Source organism: Antechinus flavipes, chromosome 3 (genome assembly GCF_016432865.1).
Source record: "Antechinus flavipes isolate AdamAnt ecotype Samford, QLD, Australia chromosome 3, AdamAnt_v2, whole genome shotgun sequence".
Taxonomy (NCBI): domain Eukaryota; kingdom Metazoa; phylum Chordata; class Mammalia; order Dasyuromorphia; family Dasyuridae; genus Antechinus; species Antechinus flavipes.
The window spans coordinates 243554086-243580280 of NC_067400.1; the positions used below are offsets into that span (position 1 = coordinate 243554086).

Sequence of the window (26195 nt, forward strand, 5' to 3'; positions counted from 1 at the left end):
TCATTCAGTTGGTGCCTTTTGCAAGACTTCTCGGTTCCAAATGCCAGACTTACATTTTTAATATAAATCGGTGAGGTATTGATTACTTTGTTCAACAACGTAAGTCCCCCCACTTTAAGCAAATGACACGATGGGATGGATTAGGAGAGTTTGTCATTCCTTCCCCTCCTACTCCACCTTTTTTTCTCTTGTTCTTGAAATTTTACCTCATGTTTAATTTCTTTATTTATACAGCTGTACATAACACCTCACGCTCAGATAAGAAAGAACCACTGTAGAGAGAAAAGGAATATATCTCCTGGTTACATATGTAGTGGAAGGGATCCGGTTGAGGATAGCTCATTCAGGCCACCTCATTCCCAGCCTCGAAACTCCACCCCTTCTCTTCTTTCTAGCAGCCGGCTTTTCGGAGTGGTGAGAAAATAGGGGCGGGGACTGACGTGTTTCAACAGGCCTCAGGGGCCAATCATTAGTGTAAACGAAAGGAGGCGGGGCCACAAGCCTAGCTGAGGTGGAGAGAGGCGGAGTTTGGGGGGGGTGCGGGGGAGGGAAAAGAAGAGAGAAAGAACCGAACAGTCACCTGATCACTTTTCCTCGGGGGCTCGGTCACTCGCCTGTGTCCGGCGCGCTAGAGATTCTGACACTGTCAGTAATCACGGTCTCCCGAATATCCGCGTCTGTCAATCTGTAAGACGTGACTCTCTTTCCCGGGGCCGTGTAGCTGGCGGCGCCACGCATAACCCGCTGGGTGAGTAGAGAGGAGGAGGAGGCCGGCTGGAGGCTGCGGGTCTGCGCCTTTGGGGGAGGGGCGGTCGCAAGTGGGGGTGTAGGGGAGAAGGGAAGGAGCTGGGTCCCGGTAGCGTTGGTGATGGGGCCGAGGCCGCGCGTGAGTCCTCCACGTTCTTTGCCCTTAACCTTGTCTTTGGGGAGGTGTTCTCTCGTCTCCAGGCCGTTGGCGAGTTGCAGCTAATCTTACACCTCAGTTAAGACTTTTCCATCCAAATATAAAACTGGCTTAGTGTTTGTTTTCTATTCCCTCTAATCATCCTTTGGATTCATAATTCTTTACTCCTCAAAACCCCTCCCTTACCATCCACCCTCAAAAAAAGCAACCCTCAGCTTTAAGTTGGATATGAGAAATATTGTGGTTGCAACGTAAACATGTTGCTTTCAGCTTATTTGAAGATCCTGTTTTTCAGGGAACCGAAAGTCGCATGAATTAGAACTTACTCCTATGTAGTAAAAAATAAATCGCTTATATTCACTGTTAAATATTAATATTTTGAAAATCATTTCTGGCAAGCAGCATTATAAAATGCTTAAAGAATATTAAAATTTTAATTGTTTTATTCTCTTTAAAAAATTGTTTGGACAGAGCCAAGGGAATGAATTAGTAATTGTGAAAGCTGTGAAAAGTGTTACCGGAAACCTTACGATTTCAAAAGGAAATGTTGTATAGGCACTAATATTCTTTTTTGCCAGTATCAGAATTATTGACCATGATGAAATTATCTATCTCAAAATGTGTTTATGCAGCTTAAAATACAGCATTGTTAAATCACAGAAGCGTTTAAATTTTAAATAACTAAAAGCTATAAGCTGTAAATGTAGGAACATATTGGTGGCAAAATATTTCTTCTTAGGCTGATGATAAATGCTTATTGGCTGAAGGATATAAAAAAACAGGAGTGGGATTTTCCCAGGTCCGTGAAATACTCCTTGTTTAGAAGCAATGTAGAGGACTGTTTTTTAAAAAATTAGAAGCTTGGAGTAGGAAAGTATTGTGAACAAATCATCTTTCAGCTTGGTGCAGTGGGAAGTGTGCTGACTTTGGAATAAGAGGAATTGAGTTTAAAAAATGGCTCTGCCACTTCCTCCCTTTGTGACCTTGGACAAACCATTTAACTCTTTTGGAGCCTCAGTTTTCTTTCCAACGCTATCCTATGAAGTCACTTAAAAAAAATCCCAACAACTTCTAGTTGGGTATAATTGTCAATATTGGTTAACCAGCAGATTGTTAGAAAATAGTTTGGCTCCTTTAAAGTCAGGTTGCTGAGTCATTCACCCAGGAAGAGCCTGAGAGGTAATTAGAAACAGCTGGGGCTTACAAGGTTCCACTATAAAAGGCAAACTAGAGCTAGAGAAAAGGTGAGTGGTTGTATTGCCGGTGTATTTGGCCAATTAAAACTTTTGGTTCCTACTTAGTAAGGAAGTGTAGTGTGGTGTTTAAGGACTGGTGCTCTGGTCCTGGGATGCACTTAATACCTGGCACTGAAAGAATGTCCAATCTGTAGAAATAATTAAAGAAATTGTACATAGAGTAATAGTTTTGAACAAATGTCTTGAACTGGGGCATTTCTTCCTTAGGCAACACTCTGGAATTCCTCTTCCATGCCATAGATCTTCATCCTGAAACTTTAGTTCAGCCCTGGAATGCACACATGTTGGAAGTGCAGTGTTTCTTCAGTCTCCAGGTTGCTTTCTCTGTCTTAACTCTATGTTTCCTTCTTTTCCTCTCCTTTTAACTTCCTTTATGTGTTATCTTCCCCACTTAAAATGTAAGCTCCTTGAGGACTGAGTGTCATTTTGACTTGAATTTATGTTACCAGAACTTAGTTTCTGTTAACAGCCAGATAGTTAACACTATCCTGTCTTTTTATTTTATTAAGGATGATTTTCTCCTGCTCCTCTTCTTCTTCCTTCTCTTCCTCTCCTCCTTTTCTTCCCTCTCCTCTCACCCTTCCTCTCTTCTCCATTTTGTGCTTTTGTGTTTTAACTCTTTTCTGAGAACATAATCTCTGTATTAATGATAATTAATGTAACAGTGAGATATGATTTATCTCTGGCTTTCTTGTATCCTTTTTCCCCATCCCCCCAAAAATTTCATGAATAAATTGTGTTGGGCCTGTCACATTGCTCCAGACATACCTGGGAAAAGAATTACAATGAAAGCTTGTATTCTCTTTAATCTGAAAGCTCTGGACTATTCAATCATGCTTATGAATACATTATATAGAAAGTTTTTTTCAAGTGGTTACTGTGGACTGTATAATTTTTCATTTTGTCCTTTTGGTTCTCAGGTGGTGTTTATGATTTTTCAAAAATGTGGTAGTCAAATCTTTTATTTTTTATGATTTTTCAAGAAGTCCATTGATTCTTCAGCTTTCCTTATTAGCTTTTTCAGATTGGTTGTTTTTGATAGCTGCTTAATGTATTTATAGGCTTGAAGGTGGTGCTTCTGAATACTTGAGATAGAGTGGAGACAGAAAAGATCTGAAACCAAACCAGTCTCAGAAACTTACTAGCTTTTTGAACTTGTGAAGTCAGTAATTCAGGACATTTTCCACTCTGGACTCTTTTTCACCTGAAAATTTTTTATATGATCCCAGATTTAAAGGAATATAAGATAGGTATACGAATCTAACATTTACTGATAATAAATCATCATTTCACAAACCTCAAATTCAGTTATGTGACCCCATATAGAATAGAGACCATACAATTTAAGAAGCTGGGTTCTCACTTCACTTCCCTCACTTGTTATAAGGATCGAATGAGGTAATATTTGTAAAATGCTTTGGACAGTGTCTGGCACATAGTAGGTACTTATAAATGCTTGTTTCCTTTCTTATTTTTCAGTCTTTTGATTTTGTTCTGATATTTCTTATCTTGATTTAAACTTTTTTAGCTGTTTGTTCCATTATATTTTTCAGGGTGCTCTCTACTTAGTCAAGATTTTCCACTTTCTAAGTATTGTTTCTTATTTACTATAACAGCTCTAATTTGATTCTTTAGCTCTCTAGCTCTTCCTTCTCTGCTGCTACTCTTAGATTCCTTATGATCAATCCATCTTTTTTTTTTTTTTTTCTTCTTTCTGGGGTTCTACTTGGGAATTAATTTATCTTTGATTTAATAGTATTCATTGCATCAGAATTTCTCTTTTTGTTAGCGTTTCCATTAGAGAAGGCTAGTGAAATTCTCTTCATAGTTTCTTTTGAACATCTCTTAGCTGTGGAGTTATTCTGATTCTAAGTGGAGGACTGCTAGCAGCCACATTATGTTTTTTCATTCTTTGACCTGATATACTAAGGTGAAGTTCATTGGTTCTGGCTTGAGTAGTTGAGATGGGATTACAGGGCTCTCTGAAAACTGCTCCCAGTCTTGGATTGAGATGCTCAACTAAGGCTTCCTTCTAAGATCCTAGTCCTATATGAAATTGTTGAGTTGAGAATCTCTCTTATAGGCTCATAGGATAATAAATTTTGAGGATTTTACAGTCCGTATTCCTTTACCCTCCTACAATTGTACTACCTTTTGTTGTAGTCTCAGACCGGAAGGCCATATCCTCTGCAGTTTTGAATGAGTTGGAGAAGATGAGGATCTAAGATTTATATAATCAGTTCCTTCTTTTCTGGAAGATAGGAATCCTGTATGTATGTATTCTGTGCTACTTCCTCCTAGGTCTGCAGAGATAGAGCATTATGTGACTAATTTAATTTTTCTTGGTTTATATGTTTTATTTATTCTATTAGCCATTTTCCAATATCTTTCCTATATACTTAATTTTCCCCTTGTAAGGAAGGTAAGTAGACCAAAAAAGTGAGACAGCATGCACAGTCATTCTCTACCCAGTAGTTCCAAATGTCTATATTGAGAAAGAAGGAAGTGTATTCTATAATTTGTTCTCCAAAACCTACAGTTGCCTCTTCAATTAATCTAAGTTTAGCCACTGTGAAGCATTCTTATTTAAATCAATTTAGTCAGTTCATTAAATCTTTCCATATTTTTCTAAATTCCTCATATTTGCTGTTTCTTATAGCAGAATATGAAACTTGTTCACCCATTTTCTAGTTGATGGGCATGTACTATTTTCTTTTTGTTGCTTCAAGTATTTTGAGAGATATGGGATCTTTCTGATTTTTGACTATGGAGGGAATATGTCTTTTTTTTATTTTTAATTTTTAATAGTTTTTTATTTACAAGTTATATGCATGGGTAATTTTACAGCATTGACAATTGCTAAACCTTTTGTTGCAGTTTTTCTCCTCCTCCCCCCTACCCCTTCCCCTAAATGGCAGGATGACCAATGCACAGTTAAATATGTTAAAGTATAAATTAAATACAAAATAAGTATACATGTCCAAACCATTATTTTGCTGTACAAAAAGAATGGGACTCTGAAATATTATACAATTAGCCTGTGAAGGAAATCAAAAATGCAGGTGATAAAAATATAGGGATTGGGAATTCTGTGTAAGGGATATGTCTTTTAATGAGACATGGACATATAATTTCTTTTTAAAATATATTTTTATTTCCTTAAATATTTCCCAATTGCATGTAAAAACATTTTAAACATTCATTTTAAAAAATTTTGAGTTCAAATTCTCCCTCTCCTCCCTTTCTCCATCATTGAGAAGGCAAACAATATGTGGATTAGGCATTTTTCTCACATAATTTTAAATAATTTTCCAAAATAGTTGCTTCAAATTACAATTTTTCTCCAGAGTATTAATGTACTTCTATTTCAGTACAGATGGTGTGGTGGATAGAGTCAGGTCTAAAACCAGGAAGATTCATCTTCCAGAGTTCAAATCTGGTCTCAGCCTAGGCAAGTCACTTTATTCTGTTTGCTTCAGTTCTTCATCTACAAAATGAACTTGAGAAGGAAATGACAAAGCACTCAAGTATCTTTGTCATTAAAACCCCAAATGGTGCTACAAAAAATCTGATAGGACTGAAAAAACCCCAAAAACTTGAAATCTTATAGAGACCACAGATATTGTTATAGCATCTTTAAGAATTAAAATGTAGAACTTAAAAAAAATGGTGTATGCTTGTAGTTTATTGTCACAGCCCTTACTGTCACCCTTGCATTTTCACTTATTTTCAGTTACTCCCTGTCTACTAGATTATACCCTCCTACCTACAAACATGTCCATATCTCTCTCATCCTGAACAAATGTTCAGTTGATCCTTTTAATCCCTGCTAACTATTGTCCTATTTTTCTTTTGGTGATGAATCTTCAAGATGACCATATACAATGAATGGCTGCGCTTCTTGCCTCTTCCTAATCCTTTAGATTTAGCTTTTGGTTTTATCACTTCAGGGAAGTTACACTCTCCAAAGTTATCGATGATCTCTTAGTTGCTAAATCCAGTGACCTTTTTTCAGTTCTCATTTTCTTTGAATACTCTCTTCTTCTTGATACTTTCTCCTTTAAGATATTACTTACTCTCTCTTGGTTTTCCTCATAGCTATCTTCTCCTTTTCATTCCCCTTTGCTGGATCCTCCATCAATTCACATCCTCTAACAAGAGGTGGTCCTCTGGATTCTGTTCTGGGCTCTCTTCTCTTCTTCTTTTATACTATTTCACATCAGCTTCCATGAATTTAATTACCTTCTCTATTCTAACAATGTGTTTATCCTGCATCTGTCTCTCTGCTGACCTCAATTTCACATCTCTAGCTGCCTTTCAGACATTTTGAATTGGGTGTCCAGTAGACATCTTAAATTCATCATATCCAAAACAGAAGTTACTGTTCCACAAATAAGACATTCCATCTCTCAACGCTTGTCCTTCTCTCTAGCTGTCTCTCTTCCTAGAATGCTCTATTTTCTCAGCTGTGGCTACTAATCTCAGTGGCTTCATTTAAGCCCCAGCTAATACCCTACCTTTTCTAGAAAGCTTTCCCTAATTTTCTTAATTCCAGGGCCTTCCCTCTGTTATTTATTTCCTTCCTTGCTTTCTTTGTGTATCTGTTTGTATGTTGTCTTTTCCCTATTAGGTTGTAAGCTCCTGAGTGCAGATTTATGGGGGTATAAGATGTATTTAGGGAAGACTAGTATCTCTGGTGTGAGGGTTGCTGAACCTTTTTCAGGTCTGCTTTCCAACTGCTGTCCTTGTTTTGCCTAATTATCATCTGTGGCTCCAGGAAGCTGTAAAATGCAGAGGCCACATCCTAGTAAATGTTTCAGTGGGTCTCAAAACCTTTGGTGTATTAATAGCGGGTCTACTCCAAATTATCAGAATGGGTGAATGAGAACAGTTTGTTCCAATGACCTTGTAATTGTGGAGTGCTTTGAACTTGATTAGACATTAAAGACACTAAGGTCATCCACTGCATCCTGAGCCATCATCAGTTGTCTTAACTTTTTCTTGCCACTAGACTCCATTGACTAGTAGAAATAATGAGGCTGGCAACTTCATGCAGTTCTGCCTCAGTTAAATCTAATTTATGCATTAATCAAAAGACATCCTATACCATTTTACCATTTTTACCTATCTCATAGTTTAATGATAGGCAAAAAAAAATGCAGCAGGTATGAATATGCTAGGAGCTATAATCACAGTTCTACACGCAGGCAGCAGAGGCCATAGGATCATCTTCTCACATCTCTGAAATGTCAGTGGGATTCAGCAACCCTCTGTGTATCTGAGTAGCCTTTTTAAAGAATCATACTGTTTACCTCCTGGTGTGAGAAAGGAATTAGAAGAGGTACCCTAAAAATTATCTAATTCACCTAATCTTGACCTGTTTATACGGTAGGCAAGAATCCCACCCTGTAGTTGAAACACTAAAAAATATACAAAACTTTTGCAGAGATATTTCACTTACCATGAGTTTGTGGAATATGTACACACAAAATCCAGTAGACTTGAAAGATGAATATCTCTTCTTATGAGAAAACTTAACAGGTATCACATCCAAGCAGCAGTCCTGACTGAAACAAGGCTGGCAAGTGAAGACCATCTGACCAAGTTGTAGCTGGATACATATTTTTGGGGAGTGGCTACAGTGAAGGGGAATTCTGTGAAGCTGGGGATAGATTTTGTAAACAAAACTTATCTGGTTAACAAACTTGTATGCCTACCAAAAGAAGTGCATGACAGGCTAATGCCAATTCAATGGCCACTTGCCAGAAAGCTCCAAGCCACCATCACCCATGGTAAACCCTGATAGATCAAAGAAAAAATTTTGTGAAGATCTAGAGAGTTTTATCATTACAATGCCAAAAGGAGACAAGCTTATTATTCTAGAGAACTTTAATTATCAGTAGTCACCGATTATTAGGGATGGCAGGAGTAATGGAATCAGAAACAGGAACAGCAGTGATCACTTACTACTGAAGACCACTGCATCTCCTAACCTTTTCATCATTAACACTATCTTTTGTTTCCCTAAATGCAAAAAAGCTTCACGGATTAACCCTCCCAGTGAACACTGGCATTTAATAAAGTATGTCATTGTAAGAAGAGACAGATGGAATGTGAGAATGGAAAAAGGCAATGTGTGATACAGTATTGGACAGATCCTCTGGAAGCCAAATATTTGTATTCAACAAAATCTATGGCCCCAAGGCAAGACAACTACTAGAAGACGGACTGTCAACAGATTAGGACACTTCTCTGTGTGGGAACAGTTCTTTGCTAACTTGAAGGGAAAGCTGACCCAAAACAAAATTAGCAACAGTGGAGCAGAAAAAGAGTGGGTTCCTTTCAGAGATTTGGTATATAGCATTATATTTATTCAAGCAGGTCAAAACAGTGGCAAACATCAAGATTATTTTGATGAAAATGATGGAGAAATTCACACATTGCTAAAGGAAAAATGAGAACTACACAGGATTTACCAGCAGGATAATTCATCTGTCTCTAAGAAAACGGTTTAATTCCATCAAAAATAAAGGGTAAGTGAAGCCTCTTCTATGAGGCTTACAGAGATACAGAATTCTTAGCCCAGATAAAAAAGGCAGATGAAACTCAGTTTTATACTGATAGAAATGATCCAAAGTGCTTTTATATTACCCTGAAAGCTATTTTTAGACCAAAGATGTATGGTACATCTCAGCTAATTGTTGATGGAATCCTATTGACTAGTGATGAAGGACAAGATCCCAAAAAGATGAACTGAACACTTCCACAATGTTCTCAACAGACCTTAATCAATGCTGAAGCCATTGACTGTCTACTTTAAGTTGAAGTCAGTCCCTCTCTAGCTGAATTGCCAACTGAACAAGATATTTTCAATTTCATTGGATTCTGTCAGTCAACAACATAATTCCTTCTCGTAGAAAAAATTCTAATTTTTTCTTATTGTTGCTAACTCTTTTTAGGGTGCTAAATTGCTTTTAGGCTTAGCTAGCCAATCAATGTCTTAATTCCCTATTCCCCACCAACTCTTTTTGGGGTTAGTCCATTTGCTAAGTGTCACAGTAGCTAACACCTATTAAAACCCAAACTTCTTTTAGATTTAACCCATCAGTCAAGATGGCAGAATCCCACACTTGCTGTGCTTTGTGGTGTCTTCCTCCTGATTAATTACTACAACCCCCTTTCCTTGCCAAGAACCTTTATGGATTTGGCCTACTTTTAGTAGCATAATAAAAAAAGTCTTTGGATTTGGGGAAAAAAATTTTTTTTAAAGTTTTAATTTTTAAATTTTAATTTAAATTTTTAAAAAATTCCATTTAGCTGCTCTTTCTAGCAAAGCCTAGTGCTAATTCTATGTCAGCAGAGATTTACAAGGCAGAAGACCCACTGCTTGTACAAAAGCTGACTAAAATTTTTTTGGTTATATAGTAAGAGGAGGTTATTCCTCAGGAGTTCAAGGATGCCTATTTTGTCCATTTTTATAAAGTTAATGGAAATAAATTGTCCTATAACAATCACAGAATTGTCTCATTTTAGTCGTTGCTGGCAAGATCCTTGTCAGAATTCTTCTTTATAGGCTGATCCCTCAGCTGGCAGATGGTCATCTGTCTGAAAGCCAGTGTGGTGTCAGAAAGGACTGAGGAATGGTTGATAATGATGTTTCCTTCTCAACAACTTTAGGAGAAATTCCAGGAATAGAACAGAGAACTGATCTGACTTTGATGCTATCATTTGTGAGAGCTTGTGCAAAATTTGGTGGCTTGGAGAAGTTCATTAATATTGTGTGACAATATCATACTTTCATGGATTCTGGATGATGGAGGATGCTCTCAAACTTTCCCAATCACTAATGGAGTGAAGCAAAGTTGTGTGTTTGCTTCCACACTTTTTAGCATGATGTTTTCAGATATCTTTAGTGAGGATGAGAACAGAACTGAGGTCACCTACCACACTGACAATAAATTATTTAACTTGAAAAGGTTATAATCCAATACTAAAGTGGGGAGGGAGTGTGGTGCATGAGTTTTTGATCTCAACTGATTTTGCACTCAGTATAGTCACTAAGGTCGAGAAGCAACACAATATGGATTGATTCCCTGCTGCTTTTTGATAATTTTGACTCAACAATAAACACTAAGAAAATACAGGTTCTCCACCAGCAAGCACCACACTATCTGTATATGGAACTCTCAGTTACAGCAAATTGAGAAATTTTGAATGTTGTGGATAAGTTCACTTATCTTGGCAGTATACTTTCTGGGAATGTACATATAGATCATGAGGTTGATATATGCATTACTAGAGCTAGCTTAGAATATGGAAAGCTCCAAAAGGAGAGAAGAGTTATTAGACTACATATTAAATTGAAGTCCTTTAGACCAGTTGTGCTGACCTCATTGTTGTATTCTCATAAAACCTGAACAGTATACCAGTGCCATGATAGGAAACTGAATCACTTCTATTTGAATTGTCTTAGATTCTAAAGAAAGAAAGAAAGATTCTAAAGATCACCTGGCTGGATAAGATCCTGGACACTGAGAGCCTTTCTTGAACTAAATTGCCAAGCACTGAGATTCTGCTACTGTTTTGTTTGAATATCAAAGGTACACTTGCCAAAAAGATTATGGAGAACTCACATATGGTAAACACTCATGGAGGTCAGAAGTGATACAAAAATATTCTCAAGGTCTCTCTGAAGAATTTTGGAGTGAGTTGTGTGATGTGGAAGACACTGACACAGGACTATTGCATAAGAGCAACCCACTTAATAAAGCTGATTAAATCCTCCATACTTTTTAAAGTCTGGCAAGGGGTGTGTGTGTGTGTGTGTGTGTGTGTGTGTGTGTGCATGTGCATATGTGCATAGGAAAAATTTGGCTATGATCCATACTCAGAATACTGGTTTGTCTTAGTTTTATTTGCCTGATTCTGTTTATTTTGTTCTATATCAGTTTTGGTTTTTGGTGGCTTAATAGTATGTATTATATACCACAATTTGTTCAGCTATTCACCATTTAGTGGGCCTCTACGCTGTTCCTTTAGTTCTTGGCTACCACACACACACAAAAAAAAATCCTATAAATATTTTTTTAGATGCTAGCTTTTTCCTTTTGCTTTTGATTTTCTTGGGTAATATTACCAGTAATGGCATCCTTGATTAAACCGTGTACAACTTATCCATCAGTGCATTAATGTGATTTTATTCATAACCTCTCTAACATTTACCATTTTCATTTTTCATCATCTTTGCCAGTTTGATGGGTATGATGTGAAACTTTAGAATTGTTTTAATTTTCGTTTCTCTTAGTATCTTTTCATATTGTTTATAGTTTACATTTCTATTTTAGATAATTAGGGCCTCATTTTGTATGATAACAGGGTTTGTATCCTTTGTGTAGGACTACTTTCTAATTTATATAACTCTAAGGCAGAAAGACACCAATGGATGCTTATTCTAAATATTATTTCTTCCTTGTATTTTAGATGTTGTGGAAAGCATTTGATGCATGTACTTATCTCAATGTTAAATTGCACTTATTTCTATAGATTATAGTGAATAATTAAATCTGATTTTCCCATCTATATAAGGTATTTTTCTACCTACGTTGTTTTCAAATATCTGAGATAAAAATCTGGACTGTATTGTGTTGCCTTCTTCATGCAGTCTTCAAATTATAAACATAGGACATTGGATAAAAAGCTGGGCGTGAAGTCAGGAAAATCTGAGTTCAAATTTGGCTTTAGACTCTGGCTTGTAACCTTGGGCAAATCACTCAACCCTGTATGCTTTAATGTCCTCATTTGTAAATTGAGCTAGAGAAGGAAATGGCAAATCCCTGCAATATCTTTGTCGAGAGAACCCCAAATGCAGTCATGAAAAGTAAGGCATGACTGAAATCACTTAACAACAGATATTTTCTTTCTGTATTATACATTTCTCAAAGATTTAAGGAATAGTTAGATTGGTTGGTTGATTGGTTGTTCTTCATTTTTGAAGAAGAAGACTAAAATGACATTATTATGTTAGAATTGAATTACAGTGTGTCTGACTGTGGCTGCTCAGGCCAATACAAGCTTAGAATGCTCTGCCACAGGTTGGACACAAATAATTCATATTAACATTTGGGGTAATTTCTCTAATTTTGTGCATCTTATACTAGCACCAGATACTTAGCAGAATTACCTACTTAAGATTAATCATTTTCTCTGAATTTTTTTTCTTCTAAAATTTTGAAATTTAGAAATGTGGTTTTTAAAGGAACCTTAAATATAGTATTATTTTCTTTGAGTATGCACTGTGAAATACATTTTAGTGCTATCTTGTGTACATATGAAACCTTTGGTCCTTAACTCTTTACAATCACTCTGGATTTGATATTTTATGTAATCTTGTACATTTCTTTCATAGGTTTGATGAAGACCAGAGAAGTATGCTTTCCATTGAACTTCACACCATCATTTGTCATAGAGAATGTCCTTAACTGATAATAGTATGAATTTTGCATATGAATCTTCAGTACACAGTACCAATATTCTTTTGAGCCTCAATGATCAAAGGAAAAGAGATCTTCTTTGTGATGTCACTGTCCTAGTGGAAGATCAGCAATTTCGTGCTCATCGTTGTGTGCTTGCGGCATGCAGCAGTTACTTTCTTTCAAGAATTGCTGGCCAATCAGACACAGATCTTATCATTACTCTTCCAGAAGAGGTAGGAGATCCATGTTTCAATAACATGTAACAATGAACTTATTTTTAGTCCTTTATTGTCCCTAAGCCAGAACTAGCAAAATTATATAAAATAAAGATTGATATTAGCCACCCATATGAGAAACTTTCTTAAATGTACTGATTACTAGTCTTTTTAGATTGTTTTCAGAATTATGGATTATTTTACTGTAAAATATCTTAGCACTTGTGATTTAGAACTGGATAGGACCTCAAGTCATCTAGTCTAACTCCTCAAATTTGCAAATGAAAAAAAATTAAGACCCAGAGACAAGAAATAACTCGTTCAAGTTCATGTTGCTAAGAAATAACAGAGCTGAAATTCAAAACCACTTATATCACATCTGCTATTCTTTCTATAAAATCACAGTTTCTAATAAAGAATTTTGCATTTTTAAGGAGGAAAATGACACATCAATTAATTAAAAAATATTATTCATGTTCTCCCTAAAACCTTGCCAGAATGACTTAAAAATAACCAAACCAGCATCTGTGAATAGAGGGGATTCTCAGGGAGTTGAAGAGGGAGTAATCGTTTATAACCTTAGGAAGCCATGATGTTTTCAGAATGCTCATCTTTGCAGCAGGTACTTACTTGGATTATGATAGTCATTATTTCTCTGAATAAACTTATTTCTATTGTCACTTGTTTTTCCTAGCACGTTGTTTTGCAAATAGAGCTTAGGATGTGATTAATTGGAATAAGGAATTTCCGTGTGATAAGGCTTCTTCTTATGTAATTCAGTACCTTTTCTGTAACTTAAATTTTTAGAATTGTGTAAAGAAGTGGTGTTAAATTAAATAGAAATGGAGGCCACTAATTCATACATGAAAATCCCAGCAGCTGCATATTGACTTAGTTTTAAAATAGAATATTATTTATGTTTTATCGTATTTTTATTTATTTTATTAACTATTTCCCTCTCATATTTTAATCTAGTTTGGGTGGAACTTGAGAGTTTTATGAATCACATGAACCCTATATCACTATGGCTTATAGCACGAAGGATTTAAGTGATTTGTTTAGGATCACATAGCTTGTAACTTGTAAATGTTTCAGAGGTAGGCCTTGAAGCCAAGTCTTCCTTAAAGACTTCTCTTTATCCAGTTTGTCTTCCTGTTTCTCATCTTGTGATTGTAGGTGCTTAATAAATTAAATAGTTCACAGACCATATCCTCAAGGAGATTAAGAACATCACAAGACATGATTGAATTAACTTTTTTGAGTTAAGGTACTTTCTCCAAAAGGTCATTGTTAACATATATAGGTAGATATGTTAAAAAATATTGGTATAGCACCCTGCTAAAATAATTAGCACATTTTAAGCTAACCACTGAGTTCTATGGTCTTCAGCTTTAGCAAGTTCACTTTAAACAAATAATGATTAGTTGAGTCTCAGTCTCTCCAAGCCCCCAGGAGTTAGAAAGGTCTTCTCATTTAGGTAGTGATTGGGCACTTTGCCTAATTTTATATCTATTTTTAGTTAACTATTGGACTCTTTATTGTCAAGGCAGAAATCAATTTAACTTCAGAAATGCTTATTGAAAAACAAATTATATAGGATCTTTGGAAGGGACTTAGGGAAAGAGCCAGTTTTTCCAAGAACTTCCCTTAGCCTAGGTCTTCTCTCTTGAGATGCTTGTGCAAGTGACCCTTCGTGACATCTGCCATAAGGTTAGTCCTATTTCCTCAAAAGTGTGATGGAATCTCACAATTTTCTAAACTCTTTAATAAATATTTTTTCAAATCGATAATTTATGGATGACTCCTGGGGCACAGACAAGTTTCCTTCGTAATCTGAACCAAGGGCTCCTGTCAAGGCTAAGGCCTGTGTTTGAACTTAATTGGACATCTTAATACTTTAATTACAAAAGGTTGAATGAATCAAATCACCTCACCTTTGCCTTCTCCCCCTAGTTTTGATGCTTGTTGTCTCCCAATCTACTGGAGTATGTTTGGCAAAGTCTATAGTCCTGAATTCTGAGTGGCTTTTTAGTAGCCTGAGGAGATTCTGTATTATCTGTCTTGAATGTCTTTCTTAAAAAAATTTTTTTTTAAATACTAAAGAGTGTTAGGAAGAACATACATGGCACAATTTGTAAGTTATTTTGGTAACATATTTTATCTTTCCAGAAGAATTTAAACTGCTGTAAACTGTCCTTTAGTTGTGATCCAGAGATAGCTTCTGAGTCTCTTCCCAAGTTAGGAAGAAATAGAACTTCCAGATTCTTCAATGACTTTTCCTCTTGATGACACCTCTCCATCAATCTAAACTGTGCTGTAATTTAAGCTTTTACATAATAGCATTTACAAGCTAGGAAAAATAGATAATTTGCTAAGAACAAATTACAAATATTAGCAAATATTAACATTTAAACATTAACAAATATGAAATGATGTAATAAATTAAGCATATTAAAAACACATTTGTCATGCCAACACAAAGCTAATAAATGTATACGAGAGAAAAAAAACACAGAATTATGCAGCAATTTTTAAAATGTGCACACTTGAATGTCAAGGCAATCTGATTTCATGTGTAACTGATTCCCCAGTTTTATCTGAGACATGGTAAGTCTGGTCATTGGTTGGACAACCCTTTGCTTTTCTGTTTTGATGGATCATAATCCTCACTAAGGAGAAGAGAACAAGTATTTATTAAATACTAAAAATATATCCCATATATGCTTGGCATTAAGTAATATCTCATTTCATCTTTGCGGAGGTAGATGATGTTATTCTCTATTTTACAGTTGAGGAAGCTGAGACAGAAAAAGGTAAGGGACTTGACTTGTACTATGGTACTAATAAATCTGTGACATTGGGTTTAAACTCAGGCTTTCCTGACTTTGGGCTCAGCACTATGTCCTCTGTGCCTTTTTCCACTTGAGCTTAACAGGGCCCTAGCTGTCTAGAAGTGTTTTGTTTCTGAGGCACAGCATATAAAAATTTTAAAAATATCTAAGTAACACTTCAGTGAAAGTTTTAAAATTTTATTTTCTGGTTCACATCTTGAGGATTTGGACTTGTAAATAGATATTTTTTAAAAATTCATATTTTTCTCTAGATTTGGATCATCCCCATCTGTCATTTTGCATTTGTTCTGGCCTATTGTAAATCTTTTAGTTTTTTTCACAACCCAAGTTTAAGACTTGGGTTCCAAGTCCATCTTTATCATTTACTAGCTCTTGGGCAAATCACTTCACTATAGTTTCTTTTCTTCATCTGATAATACTTGTGTTAATTTCTGGCATTGAAGATGATAGATAAATAGTGCCTTGATTGTTTCAGGAAAAAAGTTTTGTCAAATAATCTTACTCTGTTATGGTCTAATTAATTAGCCTGATGAAAAAGACTTTAGTATTAAGACAGACATGATCTTCAGCAGTTTTTTTTTTACATATGCATCTATATGTGTATGTATATAAATAGATAAAGGTTTCCATGTTAAGCATTTAAAAGCATATTTTGTGAAAAATTTTAGAATGGGGCAAACATAGTATGTAAGTCTTAGAAATAGAATAATCCATCTGCTTATTCATTCACAGTATTCTTTGAATGAAACATGTAGTGAGATTTTATTTTTGAGGACAAATAATCTTAATTTCACTAATTGTATATCATAATGGCAAAAACTTTTATTGTTTATTGTATTTGAGTGGGTAAGTCATTTAGGTTCCTTGATGTCTCAGTCTTAAGTTAATTTTAATAGCTAGAGCAGTTTACTCTGCTGATTGAAGTAGTTTCAGAGGTCTCATATATTCATTTTGTGGGGCATTTTAGCAGGGAAAAATAAACTCCTAGGTCTTCCTTCTCAGTTTTAACACTAAGTATTAAGGTTGAATAGTTTGGCATTTCTTTTAAAAAAACTTAGTATGGAATGGGAAATCTCAGCTTTAATTTGAAATTTGAGTAGTTAGTAACTGTTTGCAGTTACCCTTTTATGACTTAGTAGATATCAGAAATTGTCATTTCAAACTTCACTTTTAAGATAAACCTGATAACTAGACTTTCAAGCTCATCTAAGCTAGCCTACAACAAGAAACCATATAGTCTGTAACTAGGTCCCCACCTTGAGCCTTTGTTTTTTGATAAAATCTGCCAGAACTTTCTCCATCAAGATACTAGGATTGGGATAGAGACATTGGTATATAGTATCTCAGTCTAAATGTGTTGAATTTAAATTTATAAATAACTACCTCTCTGTTTTGGGAAGATGTTTGTAAAGAATTTTGTCAGCCATCTTAAATACATCTAAAATTTTAAATTATCCTTCATGTCAGATAAATGTTGATGTCAGTAGGGCTGGCCTAATAAAAAATCAGTTAAAGTATTAAGATTATATGAATTAATAAGTATACCTCTCTTAGTGATAAATAATTTTAAAAAACATATTATTACATGGTCTCATGTTGCAAAATTAGAAGTTATAATTTTAATTACTTGGATATGAATTTTTTTTTGATAATTTAAAGCAAAACCATATTCAGATTTTTAGGTAAATAATATTTTTACCAAAAAAAAAAAAAGGGTAGCCTTTTCTTATTAGAAACATAATACAGCTTAGAGTGCTAGATGATCAGTAAATTTCATATTTTTTAAAATTCTAATTTGTTCCTTATTTAATTTACCTTTTATTTTAAGGAAGATGAGTTTTCTCATTTATGTCCACCTGGCAGTGTGTCACTATTTGGATTGAAAACCTTAAAAATATAGTCTACAAATAATTTTTTTTTGTTTATTGATATTCATTGTTAATTTTTTTTTTTTTAAGTTTATAAGTGCTTCCAAACATTATGAAACTATCAAGTTTGATTTGGTGAAATGTGTTCCTCCCCAAAGATCAGGGGTTGGGAATGTTAGGCTCACAGAATGATTTGCTAAGACAATTGCAGGTGATGATGAGCTGAAAGCTGGGTACAACAACCTCCCACTGCTTGAGTTCTATAAATTGATAATTTTGTACAGCCCTTAGATGATAATATAAATATCCAAATGGCTCTTGGCAGAAAAAAAGTTTACCACCCCTGCTATAGTTGATAGTTTTCATATTGTGGCTAAAAATATGATCGAAATATATTTATTAGTTTACTGGTTACTAACTCTCAAAGAAAAAAAAAGACACATTTTAAAGATTAATCTGCATTATTAGCATTTTTTTCATCAGTGCTTTTAAAGTCTAGATAGTCGACAAAAAAATAAATAAACTCTGATTACTAAGGTATAAAAATGCTCCCACTGAAAATTTGTAGAACCAGTTTAGCTGCCAAGTAGAGCTGCTAATTATTGAAGTTAGCCTTTATTGCATTGCTTTTCTATACAAAATACCCCTATTTCCCCATCTTGATGGTAGGCATCTTTCTCACTTAGAAACTTTGACCCTGAGCTAGTTTAGTTTCCTAGCTGATTTCCCCATTCTGTTTAGATTAATGGAGATGTATCTAAAGGTGAAATAAGCCTTAATGACTCACTTTGGTGTGCATGTCTGATTGTCCCTTAAGAATGGCAAAATGTTAACACTTGGCTACTATGACTGATGTTCCTTCAGAAAGTGAGTCCTTATGTACAAATCTGCTCTTGAGCCTTATTTCTACTATGTACGCTTATTTCTTATTTTCTGGGAAGAAGTTTTGTGTGTGTGTGTGTGTGTGTGTGTGTGTGTTTTGCTGAGGCAATTGGGGTTAAGTGAATTGCCCAAGGTCACACAGCTAGGAAGTATTCTATGTCTGAGGTCAAATTTGAACTCAGGTCCTCTTGAGTTCAGGGCTAGTGCTCTATTCACCACACCAACTAGCTATCCTTGTGTGTAATTTTTTAAAGATAAGATGAGTAGATAGAAAGGGACCTGGCTCCAAAGATTTTTATTTGTTTGATTTTTTTTTCCTAAGATATGTTTACTTCATTTTAGCTATTTTATAAAAAAAAAACTATTTAGAAGCCTGGTAAGAGAAACCTAAAATTATAAGTGCATTATAAATTATTCTGATTTCTATTTTGTTTTTTATATACTCTTAATAACTTAAACTTTCCTTGAAAGTAGGGCAGAGATCTGTGTCCAGAAAGAGGACTATGGAGACTGAATGTGATCACAACATAATATTTTTGTCTTTTTTGTTATTATTTGCTTGTTTTTTTTCTTTCTCACTTTTTTCCTTTTTGATCTGATTTTTAAATGTGGAAATATGTTTAGAAGAAATAGCACATATTTTACCTGTATTGGGTAACCCGCTGTGTAGGGGAGAGGGGTGGAGGGAAGGGAGGGAGAAAAATTTGGAACACAAGTTTTCCAATGGTGAATATTGAAAACGATCTTTGCATATATTTTGAAAATAAGAAGCTATTTAAAAAAAGAAAAAAAAAGTAGGGCAGAGATTGCTCTTTGATTATGGTAATATTAGTTAGCAATAACTTTTTTCATGTTAAAATTAAGGTAAGACATCTCACAAAATTATTATTATTATAACAATTATGGTTGGTCCCATTTCACTATTCAGCTGATAGGTCCAACCATGTCACCACTTCATTCAAGATACTTCAGTAATTTCCTGTTGCCTCTAGGTTGAATAGAAATGCCTAACTCCCAATTAAAGTCCTTTACAACCTAGGTCTAATTTCTCTTTGCCACCAGATTTCACAATATTCTGTTTCTTTTATTCTTCAATCCAGATACATTGAGTTATTTATTCTTTCTATATGTGACTTTCATCTCCTTCCTTCCTTGTGCCTTCAGTGCCTAGATTTCTTTTCTCTCTAACTTAAGTACATTCTGCCCAGATCCCTTCATGAATCTCTTCTCTTCCCTACTAACAACTTTAGTTAGTATTCTAGTTCTTCCTCCTGCTTAATTACTTTGTATTTCCTGATTGGTATACATGTGTTTCATACCCTACAAACAAGTCCTTAAGGATGAAGCCTTGAATGTTTGGACTTTGTATCCCTCCTTTGCCTAATACATTATATTTAATGATTGAAATGTTTGTTTTTAATTGAATTAAACCTTTTCTATAGTATATTAATTTTGTTTTTTGGTTTTTTTTTTGGACAGGTGACAGTTAAAGGATTTAGTCCTTTAATTCAGTTTGCCTATACAGCTGAGCTTATTTTAAATAAAGACAATGTGGATGACGTATACAAATGTGTTGAATTTTTAGGCATGCATAACATTGAAGAATCCTGTTTTCAGTTCCTCAGACTTAAATTTTTGAACTCTACAGCAGACCAGCAAGAATACCTAAACAAAAAATATTTTACATCACATTGTCAGAAAACCAATATTAAAATTTCATTATTGGATCAAGGAGATCCAGAAATAAATGAAGTAGAAGAACTTTTAGAAAATGAACATGTTGAAACTCCTCACTTTAAACTTCATACATGTAAAGAAAATGTAAAAATATCACCTCCTCTTCAAGATAGTGCCAACCAAACATATAAGTCATGCACAGAAAAGGAAGGTGTTCTTGGTTTGCCATCTTTAGGTCCAAAGTACAGGAAATTCCAGAAAGCTTTTGGAACAGATAGAGTTCATACTTTGGAATCCAGTGTTAAAGACAATCAAACATCTACATTTGTTTCTGTTCAGCCAAATGAATTATCTGAAAATGAAGATATAGAAACCCAAGATTGTACAGATTTACAGATGATTTTAAAACACGAAGACAGTCAAATAGAAATGGATGATGAAGAAGCAAAAGGAAAAAAAAATTCATGTCAGGATTCTGTGGCAAAAGCAGAGGTGACACAATTTACCCCAGATCCTCCTGTGACACCCCAAGGATTTTATTCTCTTTCCCTCTTGCACACATATGAACAATATGGTGATTTAAATCTTACAAGTATGCAGAATGTAACTATGGTATCTGAAGACCCTTTGACTGGTACAGATATGAGGGCTGATAAAACAGTTACTGAAAATCAAGCTCTACCTTTGAAATCTGCTTCAGGCCAAAGAGATGACAGACCTGTGTCAACAAATGATCGAAGCAGTGTGGAAAGGGAAGTGGCAGAGCACTTAGCAAAAGGTTTTTGGAGTGACCTTTGCAATACAGATACTAATTGTCAAATTCAGCTTTCACCTGCCGTAGAAAAAGATTGTTCAGAACATGTATTTTCACAAAAAAGATCAGAATGTCCCTGGTTAGGTATCAGAATCAGTGAGAGTCCTGAACAGTGTCAAAGAACTTTTACTACATTGAATTCTGTGAGCTGCCCATTTATAAATACTCTTAATACTGAAGAATGTACAAATAATTTGGAAATAGAAAGTGATGATTTTGTTCCAGAACCACAGCAAGAGCCTTGCCCATATGCATGCGTGATTAGCCTGGAAGATGATTCTGAAACAGATACAGAAGGGGACAGTGAATCTTACTCAGCCAGAGAACAAGAGTGTGAGGTAAGGAGGAAATTTACCTACATATGTATATGGGAAGCTATCTGCTAGCCTTTTCTGAAATGTTTATGTCTGAGTCCTTCATAAAGTAAAGTTTTAATTATCATATATTCATGCAGCCAAACACTAGACAATCAAAAATTCTCAAATTTGGCATAGAATCTCAAGAAGAAAAACTTTAACGATTATCAGAAATGTGTTTACCTTCAAAAAAGTATACATAATCATTGCCTTCATTGGTTTCTTGATTTAAGGTTCCTGTAAGGTCAGTAATTGTTTTGTTGTGTTTTCTTCTTATCAGGATAGGTGGTAATGAGACTATTATACCCATCCTTTTGGTTTAGATTTTATTTTATTAAAAAAATTTTTTTAAAATAACTTTTTGTTGACAGAACCCATGCCAGGGTAATTTTTTACAACATTATCCCTTGCACTCACTTCTGTTCCGACTTTTCCCCTCCCTCCCTCCACCTCCTCCCCTAGATGGCAAACAGTCCTATATATGTTAAATAGGTTACAGTATATCCTAGATACAATATATGTGTGCAGAACCGAACAGTTCTCTTGTTGCACAGGGAGAATTGGATTCAGAAAGTATAAATATTGGTTTAGATTTTAAATCATCTTGCTTAGCCTTCATCAAATGGTTGAATGATAATAGTGAGTTACCTAAATTGTCCATGACTAGTTGTATGAGAGAAAAAAATGGTCTTTCTAGCATGACATTTTCTGAACCTCTATGTATATTTTTTATTTCACAATTTTATATCCCTAATTTTTTATAAGCATTTCAGCAACTAGTTTTATTAACACTATATTTCTTTACCACTTTATCATCAGTTGATATAGCTAGAATGACATTGTTCTATATTTTCATTTGTGGTAAATCAATATACATGTGATAATAGCTATTTGCACATCAACATTACTACCATTGATAACATAAGTTTGAAAGCAACTATTTTTGGGTTGGGTATAGGGGACAACAGCTAGGTGGTACAGTGGATAGACTTAAATGAGCTGGATGTTTTCACTGACTTTCCCTGACGTCTGCAATGCTCTTCCACCCTGTCTAAAATTACACATTCTAAAGTCACATCCAAATCTAAAACCCTACATTCTACAAAAAGCCTTTCCTAATCCCTTTTAATTTTAGTGATTTTCCTCTGTTGATTGTTTTGTTTATTCTGTGTATAGCATGTATGGTCATTATTATTCGCATGTTTTCTTCTCCATTAGTTTGGATTTTGTGTTTCTTTGTGTACCTATCACTTAACTTTGTGCCTGGCATGTAGTATGAATTTAAAATAAATGTTTATTAACTGATAACATTCTATTCTGACCTCTCTGTCTTTCTGCTATTGTTATTGTTAGATTTTGTTTTCTAATCCAGTCTGCTGTTTTCTTAGTTTTTGTGGATAAGTCCAGCCCATTCACATTTACAGTTATGATTGCTAATTATGTTATTTCCTTCTATCTTATTCTCTTTTACTTTTCTCTCCTTTTCCTTCTTTCAGGATTTGTTTTGCTTCTGACTTTCTCTCAATGTTACCTCTTTTTTATTCTTTTCCTTTAAGTTGATTCCTTTTCCATCTGTTTCTCTCTTGGATGAAATGTATTTATGTATACAATTATGTGCATATGCATAGGTATTTTTTCTGCCTTTAACCAGTTCAGATGAGAGTGAGAGTCGAATGTCAGTTGTTCCCAACCATATACTCCCTCCTTCTTGTATTTGTATATTTTATTTGTATATTCCATTTATGTTTGATAATTTTCCTCATTCTTCTTTCCTCTCCCATTTTATTCTTCTTCCTTACCCTTTCCATTTTTCCTTTAAGATCATTAAATCAGGGGCAACTAGGTGGAGCAGTGGCTAGAAAACCAGCTGTAAAGTCAGGAAGACCTGAGTTCAAATCTGGTCTCAGACATTTAACACTTCATAGCTGTGTGACTCTAGACAAGCCACTTAACCTCAATTGCCTCAGCCAAAAAAAAAAAATTAAAACATAAAAGAATAACTGTGAGGCCTTTTGTCAAAATTGCCTCCCTCTGCAACCTGTGATGTCGATAGAGTTTTGAAAGGCCACTTGTATTATCTCTCTGTGTAATGTTTATCTTTTTATGCTTCTCTTGGCTTCTGAATTTGTATATCCATTATTCTACTCATCTTTCATCTTTTTATCAAAAATGTTTGGAAATCATTAAATCATTAAAGGTCTGTTTTTTTTTTTTTTTTCCCCTTTCACTAAGTTATTGTTTGTATAAGCATTGCTCTTTTTCTTTCTGGAATATCATCCTCAGGACTTTCTGTTTCCTTAATAATAGTGGCTGTTAATTCTGGTATTATCCTGTCTCTTTGGTACTTGAATTCTTTCTTTCTGGCCACTTGCAATATTTTATTTTCTTTGGTCTAGAGGTTCTGTGTTTTCCTAGGAATTTCATTTTGGGGTTTCTTTCAGGAGTTAGCCTGGATTTTAAAATTTTTTTCTTTTCCCTCAGATTTTAAGAGTCTGGGCAGATTTCTGTTGTTATGTTACATTGGTGTTATTTAATTGCTCATTTTTAATCATGATTTTTACATAGTCTTATGATTTTAAGACTTTCCTTGATCTGTTTTGTAAGTCAATTTTTGCTGTGAAATACATTACCTTTTCTTTTTCTTTTTTTCTTCACTCTTTTAATTTATTTTAATGTTTGTTGATGTCTCATTGAGTCATTAGATTCGGTTTGATCACTTCTGATTTTCAAGGAATTATTTTCTTGGGTAAATTTTTGTATTTCTTGTTCCAAGGAGTTAATTTTTTTTTATACTTTCCATAGCTCTCATTTCATTTTTAAAATCATTTTTAGCTATTTTCCCCACATTTTTGCTTTAACTCTTCCATGGATTCTAGTTAGACTTTTTCTTAGAAGCTATTCCTGTAACATTCTCTTCTTCTGAATTTGTATCTTGCATCTCTGGTAATAGCTCTTTATGGTGGGTTTCTTTCTTTCTTTTTTTCTTGTTTATTCCTTGTTGACTTTCGGCTTACTTGTTGGTTTTGATACTAGAATAAAAATTCAGATTTTTTCCAAAATAATCTTAATTTAGTCTGATGATAGAACTAAAGTGAACAATGTATCAAATTTCTATTCTCTTTCCAATAACAGAAACCAAGAAGATAAATATTAATTTGTTAGTGCTGGCCTTTGTGAACTTCTTTGGTGGGACAAGGGTTGGAAGGTAGTATGTCTGCCCTCTACTTATGTTCTTTTATGTTCTTCTGTTTCCACAGTTTTTAAATTGGAGCTTGTAAGCTTTTAATGTTCCCAAAGTAATATGCCCTCCTGATGTTAGCTCTGCAAGTTCCTGATCCAGTTTTTGGGTTCATCAGCTTGTGTGTAGTTAAGCGTTTCAGTAGACTATTGCTAATCTTAGCCACTATTAGGGAGGCTCTGCAAGTCACCAAACCACAGGCTCCCATTTGATCTGGATCTCCTACCCTTATTAGTTTACTATATAGATTTCCACCCTGAGCTGAAGGCTAGATCAAATCTGTGTTTTGCCCTTTGGTTTAGAACTACACAGTTACTTTTTGCTTCTAGAACTTCTTCCTTGCTCAGTATATAGCAAGTGCTGGCTAGAACCTCCCCTGTAATGTAGATTTCCTGTTTCCATCCCATCTGATCTACTCAGCCATGGTTATCTTTTAGTCCTTGGTCTTTGGAATGTTTCTCACTTATTATGGTGCACTTCTAGGTAGACCCTATCTTCAGTACTGGCCAAACTATCTATCTTCATAAGTTCCCTTGGCTAGAAAATAACTAACCATAATTTTTTCTTGAATTTCTCAATCAGATTTTGTTCTGGAGCATTTTCTAGGTCTTTCTGGGTGAGGTTTGGTGGGTGAGATAGGTTGTACTTCTTCCTACTACTTTCACATCTTGATTACACCCCTCTCCCTTTCATTTGTGAATTAAATAAGGGAAGATTTCTTCCTTTCTCCCCTACCCAGAAAACCATCCTTGGAACAAAGAATTTTCTGGAGAGGAAAATAAACAATTTTACAAAACTAACGAACACATCGACTGAGCCTTAATAGTATATGCAATCTCCTCTAAGGCAGATTAGAACTTTGCCTGAAATTTTTGGTCACTATTATTGGAAAAAGTACAGAAATTGGTTCTTATGTTCAATATTAGTTCTATAATTGTACTAAGTGATTTTAAAAAACTGAATTTTTATTTATAATATCTAATTTAATTTCTAGGATGTTCTATTTTTTAAAAAAATAAATTACTGTTAATTCTGTCTGGTTTAGGTTAAACTGCCATTCAATGCACAAAGAATCATTTCACTTTCTCGAAATGATTTTCAATCCATGCTGAAAATGCATAAGTTGACTCCAGAACAGCTGGATTGTATACATGATATTCGAAGACGAAGTAAAAATAGAATTGCTGCACAACGTTGTCGTAAAAGAAAACTTGACTGCATTCAGAATCTTGAGTTAGAAATTGAGAAATTGGTAAGTAAATATTATTTACTATTTTAAATTAATTCAATTATTTTCTTTGAATTACTATATTGATTCCAAAGCCAGATAGATATAAATAATCCAATTCAGTCTTCTGTTTTGCAAAGTATAAATATTACTGGCTTTTTAAAAAGGGAAAGGAAGGGAACAAACATCTATTTAGAGTCTGTTATGTATTCAGCATTATGTTAAATGCTTTACAAATATTTCATTTGATTCTCACAACAACTCTGAAGTAGATGCTATTATTATCTCCAATTTACAGTTGAAGAAAAGAGAATCACATCTAGAATGTATGTGAAACTGGTTTTGAATTTGGATCTTCCTTTATTCCAGGCCTATATGTCTAAAATAAAATTTAGTAAATCTTTTGAAAATTTCTTGGATTAAAAATATAAAA

The 26195-nt window shown here is 34.6% G+C and overlaps 1 protein-coding gene across 3 annotated transcripts in view; it reads left to right on the forward strand.

Annotated features, from left to right (window-relative positions):
- Positions 1-543: 543 nt before the first annotated feature.
- The window catches only part of BACH1 (BTB domain and CNC homolog 1), a 43560-nt gene continuing 17908 nt past the window's right edge, over positions 544-26195 (forward strand). For 2 of the 3 annotated variants that reach the window (XM_051984780.1, XM_051984781.1), the window contains exons 1-4: positions 546-748; positions 12566-12865; positions 19929-21278; positions 25580-25786. In XM_051984780.1, coding sequence (XP_051840740.1) covers positions 12629-12865; positions 19929-21278; positions 25580-25786 — 1794 coding nt within the window. In that variant the 5' untranslated portion in view covers positions 546-748; positions 12566-12628. Of the gene's footprint in view, positions 749-12565; positions 12866-19928; positions 21279-25579; positions 25787-26195 lie in introns of all 3 variants that reach the window. The other variant, XM_051984782.1, reaches the window with a different exon arrangement.